This window comes from Gorilla gorilla, chromosome 9 (genome assembly GCF_029281585.2).
Source record: "Gorilla gorilla gorilla isolate KB3781 chromosome 9, NHGRI_mGorGor1-v2.1_pri, whole genome shotgun sequence".
In the NCBI taxonomy this organism is placed as follows: Eukaryota; Metazoa; Chordata; class Mammalia; order Primates; family Hominidae; genus Gorilla; species Gorilla gorilla.
In genome coordinates, this window is record NC_073233.2 from 71,645,000 (window position 1) to 71,672,551 (window position 27,552).

Genomic DNA, 27,552 nt, shown 5'->3' on the forward strand with positions numbered 1-27,552 from the left:
CTGGGATTACAGGCATGAGCCACTGCGCCTGGCCTGAAATAATCTTTAAACATCTCTTAATGCACAATTGTCTGTTTCTGGATTTTCTATACCATTCTATTGCTCTATTATCTTTCGGCCAGTACTATAGCATCTTGATAATGGTAGCTTTATATTTAAAATCAGGTCGTGTTAATCTTCTAACTTTATTTTTCAAAGTTGTTTTGGCTCTTCTAGGTTCTTTTTTTTTTTTTTTTTTTTTGAGATGGAGTCTCGCTCTGTTGCCCAGGCTGGAGTGCAGTGGCGTGATCTCAGCTCACTGCAAGCTCCACCTCCCGGGTTCACGCCACTGCCTCAGCCTCCCAAGTAGCTGAGACTACAGGCGCCTGCCACCACACCCGGCTAATTTTTTGTATTTTTAGTAGAGATGGGGTTTCACCGTGTTAGCCAGGATGATCTCGATCTCCTGACCTTGTGATCCACCTGCCTCGGCCTCCCAAAGTGCTGGGATTACAGACGTGAGCCATCGCGCCTTGCCTGGCTCTTCTAGGTTCTTTACATTTGAATTTGCGTAGGAATTTTAGATTAGCTTGTCCATTTTTACAAAAACCTACTAGGATTGTAGGCCAGCGCAGTGGCTCAAGCCTGTAATCCCAGCACTTTGAGAGGCCAAGGCTGGTGGATCACTAGAGGTCAGGAGTTCGAGACCAGCCTGACCAACATGGTGAAACCCCATCTCTACTAAAAATACAAAATTAGCTGGGCATGGTGGCACACGCCTGTAATCCCAGCTACTTTGGGAGGCTCAGGCAGGAGAATCGCTTGAACCTGGATGCGGAGGTTGCATTGAGCCGAGATCATGCCACTGCACTCCAGCCTGGGCAACAAGAACAAAACTCCATCACACACACACAAAAAAGAAAGGATTGTGATTAAAGTCGTGAAGAATTATAGGTCAATTTGGGGATAATTAACGTCTTGGCAATTTTGAGTCTTCCAACCTTTGAAAACAGATAGCTCTCCATTAATTTAGATCTTTGTTGGTTTCTCTCAGCAATGTTTTATAGATTTCACTGTACTGGTCTTATATATCTTTTGTGAGATTCATACCTAAGTTTATATATATATATATATATTATTTTTATTTTTATTTTTTTTTGAGATTGAGTCCCACTCTTGTCACTCAGGCTGGAGTGCAGTGGCGCGATCTCGGCTCGCTGCAACCTCCAACTCCTGGGTTCAAGCAATTCTCCTGCCTCGGCTTCCCGAGTAGCTGGGACTACAGGTGACTGCCACCATGTCTGGCTAATTTATTTTATTTTATTTTTTGTATATTTAGTAGAGATGGGGTTTTGCCATGTTGACCAGGCTGGTCTCAAACTCCTGACCTCTGGTGATCCGCCTGCCTTGGCCTCCCAAAGTGCTGGGATTACAGGCATGAGCCACTGCGCCCAGCCTGTTTTTCTTGACTTAGTGAGCTGGCTAGAACCTTTAATACAGTGTTAAACAGGAGTAGAGGCAGAGAGAACTTGTTGCCTTCTTTCAGTAAGTACGATGTTTGCTATAAGTTACTGGTAGATTCCCTTTATCAAGTTGAGGGATTTCCCTTCCCTAGTTTCCTGAGATTTTAAAATCAGGAATGAATGTTGGATTTTCTCAAATGCTTTTTTCTGTATCATATGGTTTTTCTTTTTTAGTTGTTAATATGGTGAATTATGGAATTCTTCCTTGGTGGAATTCTTTAAAATGGAGAATTATTTTGATTATTGAATGTTAAGCCAATCCTGTATTTTTTCAAAAGAAACACCTCAGTCATGATGTAGTATTGCGTTTATTGTTGTGTTTGGTTTGCTAAATTTTTGTTAAGAATTTTCACAAGCTGGGCACAAATGTCAAGTGGCTCATGCCTACAATCCCAGCACTTTGGGAGGCTGAGGCGGGCAGATCATCTGAGGTCAGGAGTTGGAGACCAGCCTGGCCAACGTGGTGAAACCCTGTCTCTACTAAAGATACAAAAAATTAGCTGGGCGTGATGGTGCGCGCCTGTAATCCCAGCTACTCGGGAAGCTGAGGCAGGAGAATTGTTTGAACCCGGGAGCCAGAGGTTGCAGTGAGCCGAGATCTCGCCATTGCACTTCAGCCTGGGCAACACACTGAGACTCCGTCTCAAAACACAAACAAAAACTTGATGAAGGAAGATAAAGGTGGGAAAGGGGCCAGGCACAGTGGCTCACGCCTGTAATTCCAGTGCTTTGGGAGGCTGAGGCAGGCAGATCACGAGGTCAGGAGTTCGAGACCAGCCTGGCCAATATGGCAAAACCCTGTCTCTAATAAAAATACAAAAAATTAGCCGGGAGTGGTGGCAGGCGCCTGTAATGTCAGCTACTCGAAGGCTGAGGTGGGAGAATCACTTGAACCTGGGAGGCGGAGATTGCAGTGAGCCGAGACCACACCATTGCACTCGAGCCTGGCGACAGAGCAAGACTCTGTCTCAAAAAAAAAAAAAGTGGGAAAGGAAGGAAAGATAACACATTAAAAAATAAATAATTTCCTGTTTTAAAAAGTAGTTATGCATTGATTACCAGTGGGATACATTCTGAGAAACATGTCATTAGGTGATTTCATCATTGGGCAAATACCATAGTTAAGTTACATAAACCTAGAAGGTATACTACTACATACCTATGCAATATGGTATCATCTATCGCTCCTAGGCCACAAATCCATACAGCATGTTACACTATATTGGATACTGTAGGCAGTGTGGTACAGTGCTTAGTATTTGTACATCTAAACATTAAAAAAAAAACAGTAAAAATACAATATTCTAATCTTATGGGACTACGGTCATATATGTGGTGCTTTGTTGTCCACATGTCATTTAGTACATAACTGTACTATACTCAGCCAGAACAGGTACATGAAAATAAAAGAGAATGAAAAGAAAGTTTCTGCTGGTCGCTGTGGTTCACGCCTGTAATCCCAGTACTTTGGGAAGCCAAGGCCAGTGGATTGCTTGAGCCCATGAGTTTGAGACCAACATGGGCAACATGACAAAACCCTGTCTCTACAAAAAGTAGAAAAATCAACCGGGAATGGTGGTGTGCGCCTATAGTCCTAGCTACTTGGGATGCTGAGATGGGAGGATGGCTTGAGCCCAGGAGGCAGAGGTTGCAATGGGTCAAGATTGTGCCACTGCACTCCAACCTGGGCGATATAACCAGATCTTGTCTAAAAAAAGAAAAGAAAATTTCATGGACGCAAACCATGCAGCCTCTTGCTGGTTATGAAATACACACTAGAGCTAGTGTAAGTCTAGTGGCTTCATATTATAAACTATTGGCAACTGCCTCATTTCTCACTTTTTCTTCATATTTTTCATCCTCTTCTCCCCCAAGGTATTAGAGAGGGAAAAGTTTCCAAAAACCATGCCAGTTTCCTTCCTTTGGTGTTCTATACTTGGAATCCTTAGTCTTCTGTGGTCAACAGAGTCATGTGCAAAAACTTGACTAGTTTAAGGGGAATTATTAGGAAACAAATGGTTTTGCTGTCTTTTGGTTATTAGCTTGGCCCCATGTTTAAGCATTCAGTAACAACTGTGAAGAGCCTGCTACAAATAAAGTGGTAGGTGCTCTGAAGAAAAATAAAGCTGTTAAAGGGAATAGAAAGTGATGAAGGCAGGGGCTGTTAGACAGGCTGGTCAGTGTCTGAGGAAGTAGCCCTGCACTGAGACCTGAAAAGTAAAGAAGCAAGCCATGGGGAGTTGGGGAAGAGCATTCCAGACAGAGGCTTGATGTGTTGAACCATCTTTTCCAAGATCTTCCTCTGTTACCCTCTTTTCAGTCACTATGTCCCCTTTCTATCCCAGACCATAATTCCACCATTTATCTTAAGGCTGAGCCCAGGGCCTATATTATTATGCAGGTTGTTTACTGCACACATCTAGGGGCACTGTTTACACTTGTTATCTTTGTAGGTTTGAATATTTCTGTTTCTTATGAGTTTTCCAGCAGATGGCAGTAACACGCATGAGGACAGGGTGACTTTTTCTAATTTGCACAAAGGTTTTTTTTGAGATGGAGTCTCACTCTTTCACCCAGGCTGGAATGCAAAGGTGCGATCTCGGCTCACTGCAACCTCCGCCACCCAGATTCAAGTGATTCTCCTGCCTCAACCTTCCGAGTAGCTGGGAGTACAGGCACGCACCACCATGCCTGGCTAATTTTTGTATTTTTAGTAGAGACAGGGTTTCGCCATGTTGGCCAGGCTGGTTTCGAACTCCTAACTGCAAGTGATCCACCCACCTTGGCCTCCCAAAGTGCTGGGATTACAGGAGTGACCCACCGCACCCGGCCTAAAGGTGTAGACACTTCTGGTTTGCATCTAGGCACGTGTCGTCTTTATCCCTTTTCCTTCTCTGAGACATCAAGGTCCTTTTCTCTCTGGGTCCCAGCCTCATTCTCTTAAGTTTCCTCTTCCTGTCTTTCAAATATTTTGAATGTACAGAAGAATTACAATTGTGCTACAAGGAACTCCCATATAATCTTCACTCTAGTTCACCAGTTGTTAACATTTGGCCACATATGCGTTATCATCCCCTCCCTCTCAGTATAGATAGATGTTTTTTTCCTGAACCATTTGAGAGCTGATTGCAAACATTCTGCCTCTTTACCCCTACTTTGGAGTGTGTTTCCATTGAACAAAACATCTTTGTTTGTTTTACGTAACCAACAAAAGTTATTGTTAAGGAAATTTTGCTTTTTGTTTTTTGTTTTTTTTTTGAGACGGAGTCTCGCTCTGTTGCCCGAGCTAGAGTGAAGTGGCGCGATCTTGGCTCACTGCAAGCTCTGCCTCCCAGGTCCACGCCATTCTCCTGCCTCAGCCTCCTGAGTAGCTGGGACTACGGGCACCCACCACCACGCCCAGCTAATGTTTTGTATTTTTAGTAGAGACGGGGTTTCACCATGTTAGCCAGGATGGTCTCGATCTCCTGACCTCGTGATCTGCCTGCCTCGGCCTCCCAAAGTGCTGGGATTACAGGCGTGAGCCACCGCGCCCGGCTGTTAGGAAATTTAACAGTAATTTAGGAAATTAAACATTGATAAACAGTACTTTTGTCAATTATATAGTACACATTTAAATTTTGTCAGTTGTACCAATGATGTCTTTATAGCTGTGTTTACCCCTTTTCCAGAGTCCAGTCTAGGATCACACTTTGTGCCTCATCCTGTCCATCCTTACTCTCCTTTAATCTGAGAATTAAGATTAAAAGAAGCAAGTTCCTCAGCCTTTCTCTTTCACACCACTGACATTTTTGAAGACTACAGGCCAGTTGTTTTGTAGAATATTTCTCAATCTGGGTTGGTCTGGTGTTTTCTGATTAGATGCAGGTTACATGTTTTGGGCGGGAATACCATAGAAGTGATGTTGTGTCTTTCTCAGTGCATGCACTATGTCTGGAGGCATATGGTATCTGTTTGTTCTACTACTGATGACGTCGGCCCTCTAAGCCTTCTGTGTTGAAACTGTTCCTTGTAGTTATATGAACTCTAACATGTATATACTTGAACTCTGACTATAGGAATTCTCCTACTTACAGGAATTCACTCTTAAGTAGGCAGTATTCTATTAAGTTCTTCTGTTCAATCTCTTAGTTCATCAAGTGAGCCTGAGTTGCCTCCCAATTCTTTCTCTCCTTTGCAGCATCACTATCTGGGACTCTCGGATTCCCATCAGGAGTCATAATACCTTCTCTTTCTCCTAGTAAGTTGCATCCCTTAGCCAGACTCTTTGAACCAGTGATTACTTCTTATATACAATCAGCATATTTTTAGTGTTTTATTGAATCAAGTTAAGGTTCTTTGGCTCTAGGAAGGTTAGTCTTCAAAGAAATGGTTTCAGAAGAGAGCTGTATAGCTGAATGTGGGGAGGAACTAGGTACCCTCAAGACAACTTGAATCACACCCAGTTCATTTTATCGCAAATAAGTCTTTTCCGCTAACCTTATTTGAATTACTGCATGTTATTTACAGTGTCTTAGCCTTCTTTATTCCTTAAACTCTAGGAGGTAGATTTCATTTTCTTCATTTTTCAGATGTGAGGAAATGGAGGCTTGGAAAGGTTAAAGTAATATAATGAGAAATTACCAGGACTTAAACTCATGTCTCTCCAACTCCAAAGCCCTTGCTCTTTTTTGAGAGCACAGAGTGGCTGGGAGGAAAGTCCTCTAGCTATTCGTGGTGAAATTAGCCTTCATAGACAGAAATACAAAAGGTAATGGCAGCCACGTGCAGAGGCTTATGCCTGTAATCCCAGCACTTTGGGATGCTAAGGCGGGCAGATCACTAGAGGTCAGGAGTTCGAGACCAGCCTGGCCACTATGGTGAAACCCTGACTGTGTCTCAAAAAAAAAATAAAAGTAATGTCACTGCTAGATTGGAGGTGATTGCCAGCACCTGCCACTCAGAGAGTTGGAGGTGTCTTTAAACCAGGACCATCCTGGGCAACTAGATCTTACAGTTGGGGACTTCCAAACTGGGAAAATTGAAATACTTCTACTTAAACTCATTTCCTGACATAATTATTAATAGTGCCCCACTCACTTTTTTTTTTTTTTTTTAAACAGTCTCATTCTGTCACCCAGGCTGGAGTGCAGTGGCACGATGTTGGCTCACTGCAACCTCCGCCTCCCAGGTTCAAGTGATTTCTCGTACCTCAGCCTCCCGAGTAGCTGAGATTACAAGTGTGCACCACCATGCCCAGGTATTTTTTGTATTTTTAGTAGAGACAGGGGTCTCACCATGTTGGTCAGTCTGGTCTTGAGCTCCTGGCCTCAAGTGATCCGCCTGCCTCGGCCTCCCAAAGTGCAGAGATTACAGGCGTGAGCCCCTGCGCCCTGCCAGCCCCACTCACTTTTTCTTTTTTTCTTTTTTTTTTTGAGACGGAGTTTCGCTCTGTCACCCAGGCTGGAATGCAATGGCGCGATCTTGGCTCACTGCAGCCTCCGCCTCCCGGGTTCAAGCGATTCTCCTACCTCAGCCTCCTGAGTAGCTGGGACTACAGGCACATACCACCATGCCCAGCTAATTTTTATATTTTAGTAGAGACTGGCTTTTCACCATGTTGGCCAGGTTGGTCTCGAACTCCTGACCTCAGGTGATCCGCCCGCCTTGGTCTCCCAAAGTGCTAGGATTACAGGCGTGAGCCACCATGCCCGGCCCCCACTCACTTTTTTTAAGAGTACTGCAGCTTGGCCAGGCATGGTGGCTCATGCCTGTAATCACAGCACTGTGGGAGGCCACAGCAGGAGGATTGCTTGAAGCCAGGAGTTCGAGACTAGCCTGGCAGCATATTGAGACCCTGTCTCTACAAAAAAGAAAAAAGTACCTGGACATGGTGGCATATACCTGTAGTCCTAGCTACTCAGAGGCTGAGGTAGGAGGTTTGCTTGAACCCAGGAGTTAAAGGCTGCAGTGAGTAATGATAGTGCCACTGCTCTCCAGCCCAGGTGACAGAGTGAGACGCTGTCTCAAAAAAGGGAGGAGGTGGTATTGTGGCTTGGATAATTATATGGTCCCCTATACATAATCCTTCCTGAATTCTTTTCAGATTAACATTGAGACTGGTGTTTCTTTATAACTAGCACTAATAGTGCTTGGTCTATTTTTATTTACCACTTTCTTTGCCCCTGCCCCAATTTATACACTGGGGCAAAATTAGCTTTGGTTTTATAGTCTGTTCACCTAACTAATCTATAGGCCTGGTTTGCATAATTTAGTTAACAGCAAGATTTTGCCACACCTGCTTTATCATCCTTTCTGCCAAAATGTTTAAGGTAAATGGCACTTTACCCTGGTGTATTTCCATAGCTGAAATAAGCTCTTAGATTTTTATAATCCTATCCTGAAACCTAATCAGTGTAGCAGAAGAACGTTTTGCCTCATGAGTTATCACCCCTGACATAATTTGATTTTCATTTATAAGATTCTCTTAGAACCGGGTACAGTGGCACACACCTGTAGTCCAGCTAGTCAGGAAGTGAAGGCAGGAGGATCACTTGAGCCCAGAGTTCCAGGCCAGCCTGGGCAACATAGTGAGACCCCATCTCTTTAAAAAAACAAAACCAGATTATCTTAAAGTGGGGCATATCTGTATTTGTGTGCTAATGTGAGGCTCCACAGGTATGCAAGACATAGTAGCTGTGGATGTTTCTTATAACTTATATTCCCTTTTCTTTTGTCAGTGCACGATCTGATTTTCTGGAGAGATGTGAAGAAGACTGGGTTTGTCTTTGGCACCACGCTGATCATGCTGCTTTCCCTGGCAGCTTTCAGTGTCATCAGTGTGGTTTCTTACCTCATCCTGGCTCTTCTCTCTGTCACCATCAGCTTCAGGATCTACAAGTCCGTCATCCAAGCTGTACAGAAGTCAGAAGAAGGCCATCCATTCAAGTGAGTTGAAGTCTTAAAAGCAACATTCTACATTTTAGTGGAAGGGTTCACTGAAGCTGATAGGTCTAAAACTCAGACCTGACTAAAAATCAAGAATTATGGGGCCTAATGCAGCCGATTGGTGGCATGAAGCATCCCCTAGAGACCTCGAAATCACCTTAAGAAGTGGCCAAGTTAGAAGCCAAGAACTTTTTGACAAATTAGAGGCTCATACTTGAAGTTCAAAGAGGGAGTCCTTCAAAGAAGACTCTAAATTCTTTTTTTTTTTTTTGAGACGGATATTGCTCTTGTTGCCCAGGCTGGAGTACAGTGGCGCGATCTCAGCTTATCGCAACCTCTGCCTCCCAAGTGCAAGCGATTCTCCTGCCTCAGCCTCCTGAGTAGCTGGGATTACAGGCATGCGCCACTATGCCCAGCAAATTTTGTATTTTTACTAGATACGGGGTTTCTCTATGTTGGTCAGGCTGGTCTTGAACTTCTGACCTCGGGTGATCTGCCCGCCTCAGCCTCCCAAAGTGCTGTTTTTTTTTTGTTTTTTGTTTGTTTGTTTTTGAGACAGAGTCTCGCTCTGTCACCCAGGCTGGAGTGCAGCAGTGCGATCTCGGCTCACTGCAAGCTCCTCCTCCTGGGTTCATGCCATTCTCCTGCCTCAGCCTCCCGAGTAGCTGGGACTACAGGTGCCCACCATCACGCCCGGCTAATTTTTTTGTATTTTTAGTAGAGACAGGGTTTCACCATGTTCAGCAGGATGGTCTCGATCTCCTGACCTTGTGATCCACCCGCCTCTGCCTCCCAAAGTGCTGGGATTACAGGCGTGAGCCACCGCTCCCGACCGTAATGTTTGTATTTTTAGTAGAGACAGGGTTTTACCATATTGGTCAGGCTGGTCTTGAACTCCTGACCTCGTGATCCGCCCGCCTCGGCCTCCCAAATCATGCATGGGATTACTATGCATGAGCCACCGTGCCCGGCAACTCTAAATTCTTGAGCAGGGCAGGGAAAGCAGAGCACCTAGCGCAGCGCTCGGTTAGATGGGGTTCCGAGTGCATGTTTAATCCCCCACATAGGTAAGACTTGACATGACTTTCAAATCTTGTTGAGTCTGTGCTTTGGTAATATCAGAACTCAGTGTTTTCATTCTTGGTTTATTACTGATTTCCTCCGTATCTCTTACTAGTTTTCTTAACGCTGGAGGTCTTAATGAAGTCAGTAATCTTCTGACTACATTTCTAGTATACAATTTCTAGCTTTTTTGATTGTGCTGTAACTTTAACAAATGTTTTCTTCACACTTTCCTCTTGAAAATCTTACCCCATAAACAATGTTGACTTTAACGTGAGCAGATGACAGTTTTTTGAAGGCTCTTTTTTCATAGAGGAGACCCTGCTGTGACCTCTCAGGACTACAACAGAATAGGTTTCTGGCCACACCTGTGCTCCTTGTATTTTCTCTTGGTGGAAATAGAAGGAATAACTTACAACTTTATGTGGCATTAAAAATTTTATTGCAGTTCAGGTGCGGTGACTTACGCATGTAATCCCAGCACTTTGGGAAGCTGAGGCAGGCAGATCGCTTGAGGTCAGGAGTTCAAGACTAGCCTGGCCAACATGGTGAAACCTCGTCTTTACTAAAAATATGAAAATTAGCCGGGCGAGGTGGCAGGTGCCTGTAATCCCAGCTATTCAGGAGGCTGAGGCAGGAGAATATCTTGAACCTGGGAGGTGGAGTTTGCAGTGAGCTGAGATTGTGCCATTGCACTCCAACCTGGGCAACTGAGCAAAACACCATCTCAGAAAAAAACTGCTAAAAAAAACCCAGTACCCTGTTTTTATGTGTTCTGGGCTCTTAATTACAAATACAAATGTGGTTTTCCAAAATGTTTTTTTTAAAAAACAAAAACAGCAAAATTTTAGCATAAACAAAATATAGTTTTAGAAACTTCAGGATATGTTAATGTTAAAACTGCTAAAAAAAAAAAAAGTACCTTGTTTTTATGTGTTCTGGGCTCTTATTTATAAATGGATTTACCTTCATGAATATCCAGTGAGGTAGTAAAAGTGACACAGAACATAGGTCAGTTCTTTACTGTGCTTGACTGTCCCATGCTTTGCAGACATCTGGCATATTTGCCTCTGCCCACTAAATGACAGTGTGTCTCCACCCCACCTGATGACAACAAAAAAATGCTCCTACAGGTTCTAAAATGCACACTGGGAACCAATTTTACATTTTCAGTAACTACTATGCTAACAAAATCTTCTTCCATGTCAAATGTATGACTGTTATTTCTTCTTCTGGAAGAGCCTACCTGGACGTAGACATTACTCTGTCCTCTGAAGCTTTCCATAATTACATGAATGCTGCCATGGTGCACATCAACAGGGCCCTGAAACTCATTATTCGTCTCTTTCTGGTAGAAGATCTGGTTGACTCCTTGAAGGTTAGTTGTTTCTGCAGCTCTTGGTGGTGAAACAGAAAAAGCAGGGACTGGGTTATAATTTGGAGGAAAAACACTACATAGGATTTTATCAGACAAAAATGAACGTATGCTTAGCTCAGTCATTCTATAATGGGATAGGAGTCACTAGAGAAAGGTATAGCCTTCTGCTGGGGAACAAATATCAGAAGAGAGGTGATATAATTGGAAGCAGTGCAGTTTCAGTCTTTGGACCTCAGAAAACTACAGACTTCACTCACATACCTTCAAATGTATAACACAAGTAGGGAACCTTCATTTGGAAATTGTCCATGTCACACACCACTAAATTTATGCAGACTTAATTAGCTGGAGGAGAATGACATCAGTTAATGTGAATTTTGCCTTACGGTTATTCCTGCTTAACTTTTGATATTGGCCTTCACAGCTAGCTGTCTTCATGTGGCTGATGACTTATGTTGGTGCTGTTTTTAACGGAATCACCCTTCTAATTCTTGGTAAGGTGGCAAGGAGAATGTGCCCATGCTCTTTGAAGTAGTTTATAAGAATAAGAGTGAAGAGAAAGCCCAGCATGGCTCTACTCATTCTTCATTGCCCAGTCTTGACCCATAGAGACCTGGGAGTAGGCACTGGAGGAACCGGAGTTTGTGGTCACAGGTTTATGAAATGGTCTCAGTTATAAATTAAGAAATATCAAAACAGCTGGAAGTAAAGGACAGTTGTCTAGATTTGGTTTACATATGGGGATCTTATTTACAGAAACCATTTTGGTAATTTGGAAGTTGTTATTTGTGGTACAAAGAAGGTAGCCTGTATACCTGAAGAGGTTTTTTTTGTTTTGTTTTAACACTACCTTAAATTAGCTGTCTTAATTGGGAGTGCTAACCAGGATTTCTCATTTTGAGGAATGCCTGTGTTTTCCTGTATTTTGTGAGGAAAAATGTATATGTTACTCTGAGTCTTAAGATGTGACTGTCTCTCATATACACTTGCCGTGTCCCATGATTCTGTCTTACAGCTGAACTGCTCATTTTCAGTGTCCCAATTGTGTATGAGAAGTACAAGGTAAGCATTTATCTGTTCCAAATCAACTGTGTCAGTTGATGTATGACTAGTTGTAGTTCATTTCTGAGACATTGAATGTTCAGAGCAGTCTTTTTATAACTATTTCTACAATCTAATTTTGTGAGTCAAGTGCCTATAAGAAACTGGTGGCAGTAGTTTCCTCCAAGGAGAGAAACTGGATATTTAGGAGAGAGATGACTAGGAAAGAGAAACTTCCTTTTTATACTTGTGTGCCTTTCGAGTTTTTAATCATGTAGATGTATTTTCTATGCAAAAGTAATAAGTTGAAAAAATGCTTAGGCCAGGGGTGGTGGCTTGTGCCTGTAATCCCAGCACTTTGGGATGCCGAAGCGGGAGAATCCCTTGAGCCCAGGAGCTCAAGACCAGCCTGGGCAACCTGGCAAAACCTTGTCTCTAAAAAAAAAATAGCCGGATGCAGTGGCCTGCACCTGTAGTCTAAGATAGGAGAATCTACTTGAGCCCGGGAGACAGAGGTTGCAGTGAGCCGAGATCATGCCATTGCACTCCAGCCTGGGTGATGGGAGTGAAACCCTGTCTCAAAAAGGCCAGGAGCAGTGGCTCATGCCTATATTCCTAACACTTTGGGGGGCCGAGGCAGGCAGATCACTTGAGGTCAAGAGTTCGAGACCAGCCTGGCCAACATGGTAAAACTTCATCTCTACTAAAAATATAAAAATTAGCCCAGTGTGGGGCCGGGCACGGTGGCTCACGCCTGTAATCCCAGCACTTTGGGAGGCCGAGGCGGGCGGATCACAAGGTCAGGAGATCGAGACCATCCTGGCTAACATGGTGAAACCCCATCTCTACTAAAAATACAAAAAATTAGTCGGGTGTGGTGGCAGGCGCCTGTAGTCCCAGCTACTCAGGAGGCTGAGGCAGGAGAATTGCTTGAACCTGGGAGGCGGAGGTTGCAGTGAGCCGAGATTGCGCCACTGCACTCCAACCTGGATGACAGAGCAAGACTCCATCTCAAAAAAAAAAAAAAAAAAAAAAAAAAAAACGCTTAGATGGGAGATTGAGACCACAGTGAAACCCCGTCTCTACTAAAAATACAAAAAATTAGCCAGGCATGGTGGCGGGTGCCTGTAGTCCCAGCTACTCAGAGAGGCTGAGGCAGGAGAATGGCGTGAACCTGGGAGGTGGAGCTTGCAGTGAGCCGAGATCGCGCCACTGCATTCCAGCCTGGGCGACAGGGAGACTCCGTCTCAAAAAAAAAAAAAAAAAAAAAAATGCTTAGATGAATAAAAGCTGGGTTTCTAAAAGGAACCTTTAAGCTCTAGGTTATTCAGGTAATCCATCAGTGTGAAGAGGTGTTTGCATTGTTGGATGATGTGTACCAAGTATACTAGATGCTATGAGATTATTCTTTATGGATTAAGTCATCCATCAAGAGACTTTTTGGCTTTTTGGTATTAAGTGAATTAGTGTTACACAAGAGCCATAACATATTTATGATGACAGAAAATAGATTAGACACACAGTTTCTAGTCATTGGAAACTGTTATATACTCCAGTGTCTCTAAAGAAAATACTTACCAAGTAAGACTTAACCTCTGCAAAAGATGAGTGATTTTTTAACTTTAACAAAGTGTGGGGTGTTTATGGTGTAATTTGGATTCTAAAACCAGAGGTTTTAAAAATACTTTTAAGGCTGGGTGTGGTGGCTCATGTCTGTAATCCCAGCACTTTGGGAGGCCGAGGCAGGTGGATTGCCTGAGGATAGGAGTTCAAGACCAGCCTGACCAACATGAAGAAACCCTGTCTCTGTCTCTACTAAAAATACAAAATTAGCCAGGCATGGTGGCTCATGCCTGTAATCCCAGCACTTTGGGAGGCCGAGGTGGGTGGATCACGAGGTCAGGAGGTCGAGACCATCCTGGCTAACACGGTGAAACCCCATCTCTACTAAAAATATAAAAAATTAGCCAGGCGTGGTGGCGGGCGCCCATAGTCCCAGCTACTCAGAGAGGCTGAGGCAGGAGAATGGCGTGAACCCAGGAGGTGGAGCTTGCAGTGAGCCAAGATAGCGCCACTGCACTCCACCCTGGGCGAGAGTGAGGCTCCGTCTCAAAAAAAAAAAAAAAAACTTTTAAAAACTGGGTGTTTTCATTTTCTAGACTAGTCAGTCGTGTTTAAAAAATGGTTAAACTAGACAAAAGAGCCGTGCCTTCAGGAAAATTGGTGATCTGTATGTTACCACAACTGAATTTATTTTCCTTCCTTAAAGACCCAGATTGATCACTATGTTGGCATCGCCCGAGATCAGACCAAGTCAATTGTTGAAAAGTAAGTACATTTAGAGACCACATCATCATGAGGTATGCTTCCTTCCCCCCAATTATCTTTAGTCCCTTGTACAAAATGCAGATGCCAAGGAAAGTAATTTTCATTTTGATAAAAACCTTAGTTAATAGTTTCATTTTACTAAAAATTATTACAGCTGCGTCTGTAAAAAGGAAAAAAAAATCCTTTATATCTTTTTTTGGCCCTGCCTTCTGGACCTTTGTAGGCCAGGCATTTGACTCACACCTGTAATGCCAGTGCTTTGGGAGGCGGAGACAGGAGGATTGCTTGAGCCCAGGAGTTCAAGACCAGCCTGGGCAACATAGCTAGGCCTTGTCTCTACTAAGAATAAAAAATTAGTTGTGCATGGTAACACGTGCCTTTAGTCCCAGCTTCTGGAGAGGCTGAGACAAGAGGATCAATGGAAAAAAAAAGATCAGTGGAATTTTTTGGAGACAGGGTCTTACTCTGTCACCCAGGCTGAAGTGCAGTCTCGACCTCCTGGGCTCAGGTGATCCTCCCACCTCAGCTTCTCTAGTAGCAAGGACCATAGGCAACTCTGCCTTTTTGAACTGGCTTTTAAATGTTCTTGGTTACAAGCTGGGCACGGTGGCTAACACCTGTAATCCCAACACTTTGGGAGGCCAAGGCCAGTGGATCACGAGGTCAGGAGTTCGAGACCAGCCTGGCCAACATAGTGAAACCCCATCTCTACTAAAAATACAAAAATTAGCCAGGTGTGGTGGCATGCAACTTTAGTTCCAGCTACTCAGGAGGCTGAGGAGGGAGAATTGCTTGAACCTGGGAGGCAAGGTTGCAGTGAGCAGAGACCATGCCATTGCACTCCAGTCTGGGTGACAGTGAGACTCCGTCTCAAAAAAAACCAAAAAGTTATTGGTTGCTTCCCCACCTTCATTTATTTTCACATGTATTCATTTAAGCCAAACGTATCCCTCTCAGAAACAAAAGTTCTAGTAAATAAGTAACTTAAGGATCAAAGTTGTCTTTTCTAAGATTGCCAAATCTCTGTTCCCATTTTTTTAAACCAATTAATAATTAAATCAGGAAATAAAATATTGACAAACATCTTTATGACTCCCTATATCAAAGAGTTGTTTTCTTCTTTTTACTTTTTTCCCCCATACCTAGAGGACAATATTTTTTTTCTTTTTTCTTCTTTCTTTTTTTTTTTTTGCTTTCTAGAGACAGGGTCTCACTCTGTGACCCAGGTTGAAGTGCAGTGGCACAAACTGAAAGCTCACTGCAGCCTTGACCTCTGACCTCCCTTGCTCCAAGTGATCCTCCCACCCCAACCTCCTGAACAGCTGACACTACAGGCATGTGCCATGCCCTGGCAAATTTTTTATTTTTTATAGAGATGGGGGTCTCACTATGTTGCCCAGGCCAGGCTTAAACTTCTGGCCTCAAGTGATCCTCCCACCTTGGCCTCACAAAGTGCTGAGATTACAGGCATGAGCCCTGCTTTTACTTTGAATTATTCATAGCAAATACTGTGAACCCAACGCTTTGAATTTGTTAACATTTTTCTTTTTTTTTTTTTTTTTTTTTTTGAGATGGAGTCTTGCTGGAGTGCAGTGGTGCGATCTCTGCTCACTGCAGCCTCCACCTCCCGGGTTCAAGCTATTATCCTTCATTCACCTGCCTCAGCCTCCTGAGTAGCTGGGATTACAGGTGCACACCAACACGCCTGGCTAATTTTTGCATTTTTTAGTAGAGACAGGGTTTCACCATATTGGCCAGGCTGGTCTTCAACTCCTGACCTCATGATCTGCCTGCCTCGGACTCCCAAAGTGCTGGGATTACACACGTGAGCCACCACGCCCAGCCGGGAGAATGCGTTTCACATTGCTTATGCAAGTCCAGGACTGTCCTCTAGCATCACAGTTAAAATAAAAACCTAGAGCGAATGCTAATGTTTTCACTTTCTTTCTTTTTCCCCTCCTTTTCTCAATAGGATCCAAGCAAAACTCCCTGGAATCGCCAAAAAAAAGGCAGAATAAGTACATGGAAACCAGAAATGCAACAGTTACTAAAACACCATTTAATAGTTATAACGTCGTTACTTGTACTATGAAGGAACATACTCAATGTCAGCTTGAGCCTGCATTCCAAGCTTTTTTTTTTAATTTGGTGTTTTCTCCCATCCTTTCCCTTTAACCCTCAGTATCAAGCACAAAAATTGATGGACTGATAAAAGAACTATCTTAGAACTCAGAAGAAGAAAGAATCAAATTCATAGGATAAGTCAATACCTTAATGGTGGTAGAGCCTTTACCTGTAGCTTGAAAGGGGAAAGATTGGAGGTAAAAGAGAAAATGAAAGATAGAACATCTCTGGGTCCTTCTGTCCAGTTTTCAGCACTAGTCTTACTCAGCTATCCATTATAGTTTTGCCCTTAAGTTAAGAAGTAATGATTAACTTATGAAAAAATTATTTGGGGACAGGAGTGTGATACCTTCCTTGGTTTTTTTTTTTTTTGCAGCCCTCAAATCCTATCTTCCTGCCCCACAATGTGAGCAGCTACTCCTGATACTCCTTTTCTTTAATGATTTAACTATCAACTTGATGAATAACTTATAGGTGATAGTGATAATTCCTGATTCCAAGAATGCCATCTGATAAAAAAGAATAGAAATGGAAAGTGGGACTGAGAGGGAGTCAGCAGGAATGCTGTGGTGGCCGTCACTCCCTCTGCCACTATCCCCAGGGAAGGAAAGGCTCCGCCATTTGGGAAAGTGGTTTCTACATCACTGGACACCGGTTCTGAGCATTAGTTTGAGAACTCGTTCCCGAATGTGCTTTCCTCCCTCTCCCCTGCCCACCTCAAGTTTAATAAATATGGTTGTACTTTTCTTATTATAAAATAAATGTCTGTAACTGCTGTGCACTGCTGTAAACTTGTTAGAGAAAAAAATAACCTGCATGTGGGCTCCTCAGTTATTGAGTTATTGTGATCCTATCTCAGTCTGGGGGGGAACATTCTCAAGAGGTGAAATACAGAAAGCCTTTTTTTCTTGATCTTTTCCCAGTTCTTTTCTTGATCTTTTCCTGAGATTCAAATCTCCGATTCCCATTTGGAGGCAAGTTTTTTTCTCCACCTTCAATATGAAAATTCAGCGAACTTGAAAGAAAAATCATCTGTGAGTTCCTTCAGGTTCTCACTCATAGTCATGATCCTTCAGAGGGAATATGCACTGGCGAGTTTAAAGTAAGGGCTATGATATTTGATGGTCCCAAAGTACGGCAGCTGCAAGAAGTAGTGGAAGGAAATTGTCTTTCTATGTGTTTTGGGAAAATTAGGAATTTGGATGGGTAAAAGGTACCCTTGCCTTACTCCATCTTATTTTCTTAGCCCCCTTTGAGTGTTTTAACTGGTTTCATATCCTAGTAGGAAGTGCATTCTCCATCCTCATCCTCTGCCCTCCCAGGAAGTCAGTGATTGTCTTTTTGGGCTTCCCCTCCAAAGGACCTTCTGCAGTGGAAGCGCCACATCCAGTTCTTTTCTTTTGTTGCTGCTGTGTTTAGATAATTGAAGAGATCTTTGTGCCACACAGGATTTTTTTTTTTTTAAGAAAAACCTATAGATGAAAAATTACTAATGAAACTGTGTGTACATGTCTGTGTGTGCAACATAAAAATACAGTAGCACCTAAGGAGCTTGAATCTTGGTTCCTGTAAAATTTCAAATTGATGTATTAATAAAAAAAAAAACACAAACAATGACTGTGGCATCATTCTGCTAACTTTATTCTTTATACACAGTTTGGGTAAAGTAAGAACCAAACACTGCTTCCACTCCCCCTATCCTCACTCCACTTTGGGGACTTTAAAAAGTGACTAATAGTTGGTACTCGTAAGGATTCCCAAGACTGCAGAATTTAGTTGTACAGCATAACTGTGCATTTGATCTCTGAAAGAAAATAAGAGACCCTCTAAGAGGTGGTGACCTTAGAAGAATGAGGAGGGGTCAGGGGGTCTTTTGCCCCAGTTCAGCCTCACACCAGCCTGGGAGATTTTCCCACCTGCAACGTAAAGCAGCCTGTAAATTACATATAGCCACAATACACTTAAATTGAGTCAATCACCGTGGAAAATGGGAACTAAATACATCATCAGGTCTTCATTCAAAGAACTTGAGTGGTCACCTGTGATTAGCTCTTCTCCTAAACTAAGGCTGCTGTGACCCTTAAGCTGGCTTTTAAAAATGTATTAAACATACCTCTTAGAAAACTTAGGCTGAAATATTTTTTAAATGACTGATGCAAACAATTTCACAAATACGCATACAAATGTTTGAATAATGTCACTAAGTAACATGGTATATAAATATGTATTCAGAGTAACATTTACATATTGGCCATAATAGCAAGCATACCATTAACAACAACAAAAAAAATCATGAAGAGACTTCACCTGTTCATGTCAGAATCCCAAGGCAAGGAGGCACACCTAGGCAAGAGGGCCAACTCAACTTGCAACCTCTAACCTGTGAGGCCATAACTTCCATCAAAGCAGGAATCAATGGAATCACTACCGCAGCCCTTCCCTTTCACTGGTGCCGGGCACTTCAGCTGCATCAAGATCAATGGAGGGCTCATGAAAACAGACTGCTAGGCCCCAACCAAGTTTCTGATTCAGTAACCCTGGGGTATGGCCCAAGAATTTTTATTTCTAGCAGATTCCTAAGGTGATGCTGCTGGTCTCAGGGACACACTTTGAGAGCCACTGGTGTGTTTGGGGCTGTCTCAGTAAAGATGTCCACTCTCCTGAGGCCTCTCTCTGCCTACGGAGGAGGGGAAATCTAACCCCTCTGCCCTGGCTTATCTGAACTTTGGCAGTGGGCTTGAGTGATTATAAATTGGTTGCCCCAATTTACCTACTGTTTTTGAGTGGGCAGAGTAAAAAAAGTGGTGTTAATACTCTGGATCCGAAAAAATGCATGAAGGAAAGTAAAAGAATGGCAGTGCACAGCCTGGTGCCATCCATAATCTCCGTTCTCAAGCTTTTAATACTGTCTCAAAAACCGTGGAGGTTCAAACTTACTGGGAATTTACTTTTCAGTCAATTGACAACCCATTCAGGATCTTCCTGAATCCCTGGTGGCCTCCACAACAAAGAGCACAAAGCCCCCTGCCGAGGCAGCCTTGGGCCCTGCGGCAGTCGCCCCACCTCTGGAGTTCTGCTGGGGAGGGGAAGGACGATTGGATGGCGCCTTCCAGCTGAGGCCCTGCAGAGCTCAGTGTGCTCATCCCAAGGCAGTGTGCAGGGCTTTGCCACCTTCAGGAGTCACAGATCCACCGTGGTGGCCTGCATTGCCCAGCATGTCAATCCTTCGGCAGGCCTGACAAATTTTAATAACTGACCAGCGAATTGGGAAGCAGTGTGGCATCGTGCAAAGAACACTGAGTCGGGAGCTAGGATTTTCATTCTAATTCTTGTACTGTCCCTACCTGGCTGTGTGATCATCTCGGTTCCTGGGCTCCAATTTACCTATCTATCTGTGAAGGTGAGGAGGGTAGTACTAGTGATCTCCAGGGCCCTTTCCAATTCTGACAATCCTGAATTATATAAAAATGCTATAAAATCCGTGGTATAAAATCCAACTCCCAAACAGGAAGAGTCAAGGGGACTGGGCCTGAGGCACTTGAACCTTAGGCTCTGGCCTGGGGGTCAGGGATGTGAGGAGGGGCCTCCTCTTTGCCCTCTGCTTTCCCACTCCTGGGCTCTGGCCTGGGGGTCCGGAATAAGAGGGGCCTCCTCTTTGCTCTCTGCCTTCCCACCCCGAGGCAGGGGCTGGACCACGCTGCCCAGGCATCTCTTCCTCCAGACCCAACCCTCAAGTTCCACCCACTAGCCTCCCCGCCCCGACTTCAGGACCGCGGGAACTGTTCCTGCAGCAGCCTGGCTTTGTGAAGAGCAGACAGTAGGGCCCGGAGTCTCCCAGCGGGAGTAACATCAGCACAGCTAGTTGGGGTCCTCCCGTCCCCGCCTCTGCCCTCGCTCCAACTTCCTTCAGGTCTTCCCTCCACCACCTCACAGCTTATCTCTGATACACGCATAATAAATAAGACATTTGCACATAAGGGTGACTGGGTCAGCTCTGTCCCCGCCCCTCCCCCTTTCATATAAAAGCATTAAATACAGTTTCAAAATAAAATACAAAGAGCAAAAAAGGGCCTGATCTCGGGGCCACCTGTTCTCCACAGGAGAATGAATCTACACATCCCTCTCGGACCTGCCTGGGAGATCGCGGGGCCCCATCCCTGCCACACAGGGCCTGCGGCTGCCACGGGGAAAACAGGCCGAGGCCCGGCCCCAGGCCCTGCGGGTTGAGAACCGACGCCGCATCCACCGCGGACAAAGGGGGATGGGGATGGGGCGGGAATCGAAGGCTGACTGCCGGGACCGCCTGTGCCCCGGGCTCCCACGGACTTGGTGGCGCCTGACTCTTGAGTTTAGGGGTAAGCAGAGACCCTCGGGGCAAGAGGAGCAAAGGAAAAAAGTGCTAATCCCTTTACAAGATCTGTCCTGGAGGGCGTGGCAGCGGCCTGGGAGGAGAGTGGGGCCGCCGGGCGCACGGTTCTCACTGAGCCTGCCGGGGAGGTAAGCGCAGCTGGTCCAGCCCGGGCCCCGGGCGCATAGCCCCGCCCTCGGTCCAACGCGCCTTCCCACCCCGGGAAGGCTCCCGAGCCTCGCGGCCCAGCCTCCCGCTGGAAGCCCCAGTCCGCAGCCGGGGCCTCCGAGAGGCCGAGAATCCCAATTAGGGAAGGGCAGCCAGCAGCCCCCAAGCCGGGAGCCGTGCCTGCCAGCGTGCAAGGCTGCAGGGAACTGGGCCCCCAGCCAGGGCCAGAGCCAGAGCCAGAGCCCGCACGGCCCCCCTTCGGCCCTAATACTGACTGACGGCGCCCTCAGTCCCGGCCTGCGGAGGATCCCCTCGCGGGGTGCGGCCGGGAGCGCTCGGCGCTAACACGTGGAGGCCACTGTGGATTCTCGGAAAACGTGGGCCCTGCGCGGGGAGGGCAGGGCTCCGGGCCGATGGGAGAGTGCGCTTCCCGCAGCGCACCGACTGGCTCAGGGACCCAAGTGGCACCGCGCAGACGCCGGTGGCCCCACCCGATCCCCCGTCTCCGCCCGGCCCGGCCAGCGGGGGGCGCGGCCGCGGGAAGCGCTAACACCGGATGCGAGGGTCTCCCAGCCGAAGGGCCGGGCGAGCACAGGGCGGGGCGGGGCCGATCCGACCCGACCCGACCTGACCCAGGGGCCCGCTAGGCCGCTACGCCCGACACACAGCGCCAGACTTGAGGTCCGCGCCGCCGTCACGCGGCGCCGGGGCGGGCGGCCCGAAGCCCTCGTGGCCGTAGCAGCGCAGCGCCGCCTCCTCGTAGGCCTCCAGGATAGTCTGGCGCTCCTCGGGCGTGAAGTCCATGGAGAAGGGGTGCACCTGCAGGATGTGGCGCTTGATGGTGCTCACCTTGAGCGTGGCCAGCGCGCCCCCGCACACCATACACACCAGGCCGCGCCGGCTGCCGTCGTAGTCCATCAGGTACTCGCCCCGCCAGCGCGGCTGGTAGTTCCGCCGCTGCTCCCGGCTGCGGGGCGGGGGCGGCGGCGGGGGAGGCGGCGGCGGCAAGGCGAGTCCCCCAGGCTCCTGGCCGTCCTCTTCGTCCTCCTCTTCTTCGGCGGGCCGCTCCAAGGAAGCTCCGGGGGACAGCGGAACGTCGCCTGAGGGACAAAGGACCGCATTGGCGACGGCGGGGGGCAGCGGGCTGGGCCCCGCGTCTCATCTCTGGTCACCCCATCTTTGCCCTTCTATCCCATCCTCCAGTCCCTTCTGCCCCAGCAGCTGCCCGGCTCTCCCTCTCCGCCTGCTCTGGCCCCACCGCTCACCCCACTCCTCCTCCTCCTCCTCTGGCTCCTCCTCCTCGTCCCCTCCCCCCTCCTCGGAGGCTGCGGCAGTGCCGGGGGCGACGGGGCCCTGGGGGGACTCGGGGCGGGGCAGCCCCAGGGCCAGCAGGTGGGCGGCCTTCTCGCTCCACTCCCGGGCGATGAGGGCCTGGACAGGCCCGCCGAGGCGCGTGGAGCCCGGGTGGCGCCGGCGGATGTGGCGCTCGATGGTGCTCATCTTGAGCGAGGCCAGCGCGCCCCCGCACACCCCGCACACCAGGCCGCGCCGGCCGCCGTCCAACTCCATGAGGTACTCCAGCCGCCAGCGCTCCTGGGGGTGGCGGCGGTGGGCGCGGCCCCGCGGCGACCGGCCCGGGACCCCCGCCCTCTCGCCCTCGCCCTCCTCCAGCTCCTCCTCCTCCTCCTCTGCGGGCCCGGGCCTCTCAGGGACCCAGCCAGCCTCTTCCTTTACGTCTGGGGGGCTGAGATCCTGAGAGGAGGGGGCTCCAGCAGCGGAGGCCGAGTCCCGGCTCTTTCCGGTCAGGTCCTGGGGGGCGAGGTCATCGCCTGTTGGGGAAGGGGTGAGGGAGAGGGGCTCAGCCTGCTGGCTGGGTTGCCCTTGCCCACGCAGAGGGGTCCATCCTGGCTCCTCACCCCAGCCCCAAGCTAGAGGCCCCAGTCTGTCTCTGTCTGGGGGCAGGGGGAATGTATGTGTGTGGAGCACCAGCTCCTGGCCTTCAGCCCTCAGCCCTAAGTCCCTGCCTCCCAGTTTTGGCCACAGACCCCACTTCAGAGCCCCAATATGAGGGGGTCTCAGCCTGGGATGGGCCTCGCACCTGGTGGGGACTGGGTGAGCTCAGACAGCGCCTCGGGCTGGCCCCCCCAGGCCTGCAGCAGGGCACTGCGCTGGGGGCCGCTGAGCCCCAGGGAGCCAGGGTGCACCTCCAGCACGTGGGCACGGATGTCGTCCAGGTGCAGGCTGGGCAGTGCCCGGCCACAGGCCATGCACACCAGCCGGTTCCCCCGCGGGTCATAGTCCATGAGACACTCGGCCCGGAACCAGTTCTGCAGGGACTCCTTCAGCCTCCTCTCCAGGCGCCGGGCCCCCAGCCCCCTGCTGCCCCCGGCCCTCCGGGAGGCTGAGAGGCGCAGACGCCGAGCCCGGGGTGCCACTGGGCCCCCTCGCCGCTGGCGCCGGCAGCCCCCACCAGCTGGGGCTTTGCCTGAAAGGGTTGGAGGGAAGGAACTGAGACGCTGGCCCCACGGGAGCATACCCACTACAGCCAGGTCTCCCACAAGCCTCTCACTCACTTGGGCCCCAGGCCTAACCTTTGCCCTTCTCTTCCTCTCTCCTGAAATCCTAACTCCCTAAACCCTCCTCTGCTAGCATTTCAAGCACCACCCACACCTCCCCCAGACTGGAATCTAGCCCTGTCCCTGGCCTTCACCGTCAGCCACACCTCTCCAGCACCCTCCCCTTCCCTCACCCACCCCAGCCAGGCCTTCCTGCTCCAAGCTTTTCCACTGCCTGTCACCCAACTTCTCTACTTGATACTTCAAAAACCACAGAATGTACAAGCTGTCATGGACATCGGAGACCCTCTCACCCCACTGTCCTTCCCCCACCTTTGTATAATAAGGGCAATAAACAGACCCCACCCAGAGGAGGAGCAGTGCCTTGCTCAAGAACACCAGCTCCTTGGCAGAGCAGCTGGCCCACTGTGCCCCACTGGCCACCCAGGCCCCTGCCTGTACAGAATCTGTATTTGCATTACCTGGGCCCTTGGGCGGGCAAGCTGGGACACCGGCCCCCTCCTCCTCCTCCTCTTCTTCCTCCTCCTCCTCCTCCTCAGCCCCCTGGACCCCCAGGCCCTCGGCCTCTCCGCAGGCCCCCAGCCCCAGGTGTGCATCCCAGCTGTTGCTGATGACTTCCTTCTCCCGGGGACTCCAATGCAAGGAGTAGGGGTGCTTTTGGCGGATGTGGCGCTTGATGGTGCTGAGCTTGAGGGTGGCCAGGGAGCTGCCGCACACCATGCACACCATGCCGTGCCGGGCAGGGTTGAAGTCCATCAGGTACTCTAGCCGCCAGTGGTCGTGGTAGTAGCGCCGGTGGTCACGGCCAGGGATGCGGCTCTTTCCAGGCCTCGAGGCCCGGGCCTCACAGTGGTCTGAATATTTCCTGCCTGAAGATGCTGGTCCCCTGGCCCTGGAGGAGGGCAGGGGGGCACTCCCCCAGGACCCCAAGGCACCCCCTTCCAGCTGAAGATCTTGCCCTGAAGAAGGGGAAAGGGAGACAGTTTTTCAATCTCTGATTTCCAGGGAAAGAGGCGAGGGCTTCGATGGTGAGCCCTGAGAAAGGGAGCTGGGGGAGGGGGTGTTCCGGGGCAGGAAAGGGACGGCAACAGGAATAAAAGGGATGGTAGGAGAAGTGGGAGCCAAAACATTAGCCCTTTACAAAGGGCAAGGACCCTTTAAGAGGAGATCAACAACAAAAGGACATAGGGCACTGTGGAAATAGCTCTGACTTTTTAAAAAATAAGGTGAGGGCCAAGGAGCCAACCAGCTCTGTGAGGTGCCCTTTCTGGACAAGAGCCGTAGGGAGAAAGCCAGGAGAGCAGCAGGCCAGGGCGGTTCCAGCTGGAGCAGAGCAGGCAGTGGGGCCAGACAAACAAAGGGGGCATCTGTCTGCAGCCAGGGCTGCACACGGGACCCACCCGCCTGGGGCCCCCGCCAGGAGGGCCCCACCCACAGGTCTTCTCCCTTTTTCCAGTAATGCTTCAAATACAGCTTCCTGAGACTCCCATTTTGGGGATGGGCTAGGCATTGTCAGTTCCCCAAATCTAGGCCCCCACATGGGAGGGATCCCCAAGACAAACCTGCCAACATCTCCAGGGAAAGAAGTTTCTGAGACTGAAACTTCTCCAGATTCTGGAGGAGCCAATGACCCTGTAAAGGGATGGCAGGAGGGCCACCAGAGTGACAACTAATGATACTGCGGCAGGGAGTGGCCACCATCCACTGAAGCCCATTAAGTCTTTCTGGGGCTTTATTTGCTGCTCTGGCAGGGAGCCGGCCACTGCCCAGCAGTCAGAAGGGCGGGCACTGGAGAGGCCCCACTAACCCAATGGTGTTCCCTGTGCCAGACACCCACCCAGAACAGTCCCCTACCCTCCCTACAGTTCCCACCCCTCTTGATTTAGAAAAATGGTCTCCTGGGCACACAGGCAGGTTCTGGTCATTCTCTCAGTGGAGAATCACAGGGTTGGGAAAACAAAAGACAGGATCAGAAAGGGCTCCTGTCACCCTTGTGGAAGTTTTTTTGTTTGTTTTAGTTTTTATTTAAGTAGATCCATAGAATCCACTGGCTTCGGAGTCATAGGCCTGGGTTCAAGTCCTGGCTTCACTGGTAACTTGCTCTGTGACCTTTGATAGGTCATGTCCGCCCTCTGGGCCTGAGCTTCTTTGTCTGCAACGACACTGGCTAGCTGGCTGGTCTCTAAGCATCCTTCCAGCGCTGGATCCAGGCTAGTCTAAGGTGGATTGGCCCTTTAAGAGCCGAAAAAGGGGGAGGAGCCGAGGTTCTTTAAAAACAAAAGGGGATGGGGCGTTTCTGGGAGGGGAGAGACCGGGAGGGGAGCTTGGAGATTCGGGCAGAATCTCCCTGGCCTGGAGGAAACCTTCAAGGGTCTTAAGGCGTGACCCTGCAGCCGGGAAATGAGTCAACAGTCTCCTTTGAGAGCAAACGAGGAGGACTGGTTGGTTCCGCTAGAGCTGACAAATTAGGGCAAAAAAAAATTCTGAAAAGAAGGGAAGGGAGAATGCACCGGCCGGAGGGGTGCCTGCCTTTGTGGGCGAACCCATCGCTTTAAAAACTGCCCGCGGTGGGAAAAGATGGTGTGGGCCCCCGGGGCGCAAGCGATGCACTTTCCTAGGGAGAATGTGGGAGAAAAGAAAAAGGGTGCATGTCTCTCACAAGGCCACGAGACAAGAGGAGCAGCCCGATTTAAAACAGCAGAGTTCGGAGCTGAGCTCAGCTCCGCTGGGGAAAAGCCCCCGAAGGGGACCCAGGGTCTGGGCGGACTTTTGAGAGAAAGCCCGATTAGGGAGACCACCTGGGAGTCTGAAAGAGAAAGGGGCGGGGGCCGCAAGTCCACCAGCCTCGCTCCGTGGCGCCCTGCCCCGTGGGGCCCCTCGGGCCTGGCCCCCAAGGCGGGGCGCTGCGGGCGGCCGCGGGGCCCTTTAAGGGGGAGGCGAGCCGCCCGAGCCCCGCGGGCCGACCCCGGGAGCTGGGCGGGGGGCTCCCCCGCCAGCCCTGCAGCCGCGCTCCGCGCCCACCAGGTGGCGCCCCCGGCCGCCCTGCCCGCGTCCCCCGCTTTGTTCGGCGGCGGAGAGGGGCCCCGAGCCGCAGCCCTCCCTTCCCCCACGCCGGGGCCCCCGCCCGGGCCGCCGGCCCCAGCTCTTACCGCCTTCGTCTTCCTCTGGCTCCGCGCTGCCGCTCGATCCGGCGGGCGGCAGCCGTCGGCCCCGTGCCGAGGCCACTGCTGGCCCGGGGCCGCCCCTGCCGCCGCTGCTCCGGCTCCGGTGGTCCCCGCCGAGCTCCATGCGCTGCGCTGCGGAGCGGGGCCCCGGGGCGGCGGGGCGCGGGGCCGCGGGGCCGGCGGCAGCCCGCGCGGAGCGCTCGCTGCGCGGGGCCCCGGGGCGCGGGGCGCATGCACGGGGCGGCCGGCCGCACGGACGGCAGGCTGCTCGCTCGGCGGCGCGGGCTGGACCGGGGTGGGGATTCCTGTCTGGGGCCCCTGGGGCTCCTTTAAGGGCTCCTGGGTAAATTTAAAGGGGCCGCGCGCTATTTCCTCCTGCCAGCTCGCGGGGGGCTGGGGGGAAAGGCGGAGGCAACGAGCCCAGCCGAGTCTCAGCAGCCTGCGCCCGCTCCGGACGCTAGGGGCACGGACCTCGCCGCCCCCGCGGGCCCGCACCGCCGCCTGCGGGGCTCCGGTCCCAGCTCCCAAAGGGTCACTGAGGTGGCGAGGGGCGCCCGCGTCCGCTGCGACGCGCTTCCACCCGGGCTCGGCTCGCGGCCACCGCCCCCTCGGGGCATCTCAGCGCCGGGAGCGCCCGCTGAGGAGGCCGGGGTCCCCGCCCGGGGCTGCCTCCCGCCGCGCAAGCGGGTCGCGAGCTCCGTGCGGGCCCCGGAGCGGCCGCTACTGGCAGGGGCCCCAGATGGCTGCGGCCCCGCCGAGAGGGTGGAGCCGTGGGGGCGGCCGCGCCCCCTCCCGCGGGAGCCGCCCGGGAGCGCTGAGAGCTCGGGCTTCTCATGGGAGGGGCGGACAAGCGAGGCTCCCCCCAGCCAGCCAGGGGTGGGGGCGGCGGCCGCAGTGACTCGGGCTGGGGAGAGGGGCGCACAGCAGACCCGCA

At 49.8% G+C, this 27,552-nt stretch overlaps 2 protein-coding genes across 6 annotated transcripts in view; one reads left to right on the forward strand and one right to left on the reverse strand.

The window, feature by feature from the left end:
- RTN3 (reticulon 3) overlaps window positions 1-17,976 on the forward strand; it is a 74,070-nt gene extending 56,094 nt beyond the window's left edge. For 4 of the 5 annotated variants that reach the window (XM_019036516.4, XM_019036515.4, XM_004051411.5 and 1 more), the window contains 6 exons: window positions 8,222-8,429; window positions 10,731-10,869; window positions 11,294-11,363; window positions 11,885-11,931; window positions 14,180-14,238; window positions 16,211-17,976. In XM_019036516.4, coding sequence (XP_018892061.1) covers window positions 8,222-8,429; window positions 10,731-10,869; window positions 11,294-11,363; window positions 11,885-11,931; window positions 14,180-14,238; window positions 16,211-16,256 — 569 coding nt within the window. In that variant the 3' untranslated portion in view covers window positions 16,257-17,976. Of the gene's footprint in view, window positions 1-5,682; window positions 5,743-8,221; window positions 8,430-10,730; window positions 10,870-11,293; window positions 11,364-11,884; window positions 11,932-14,179; window positions 14,239-16,210 lie in introns of all 5 variants that reach the window. The other variant, XM_055354360.2, reaches the window with a different exon arrangement.
- Window positions 17,977-26,895, reverse strand: ZFTA (zinc finger translocation associated). The gene is made up of 5 exons (XM_031016130.3): window positions 26,604-26,895; window positions 23,916-24,413; window positions 22,977-23,363; window positions 22,144-22,707; window positions 17,977-21,978 (listed from the first exon to the last, which is right to left on the reverse strand). The coding sequence occupies exons 1-5, from the start codon at window positions 26,740-26,742 to the stop codon at window positions 21,530-21,532; spliced, it is 2,037 nt and encodes a 678-aa protein (XP_030871990.1). The 5' UTR covers window positions 26,743-26,895; the 3' UTR covers window positions 17,977-21,529.
- Window positions 26,896-27,552: the final 657 nt, after the last annotated feature.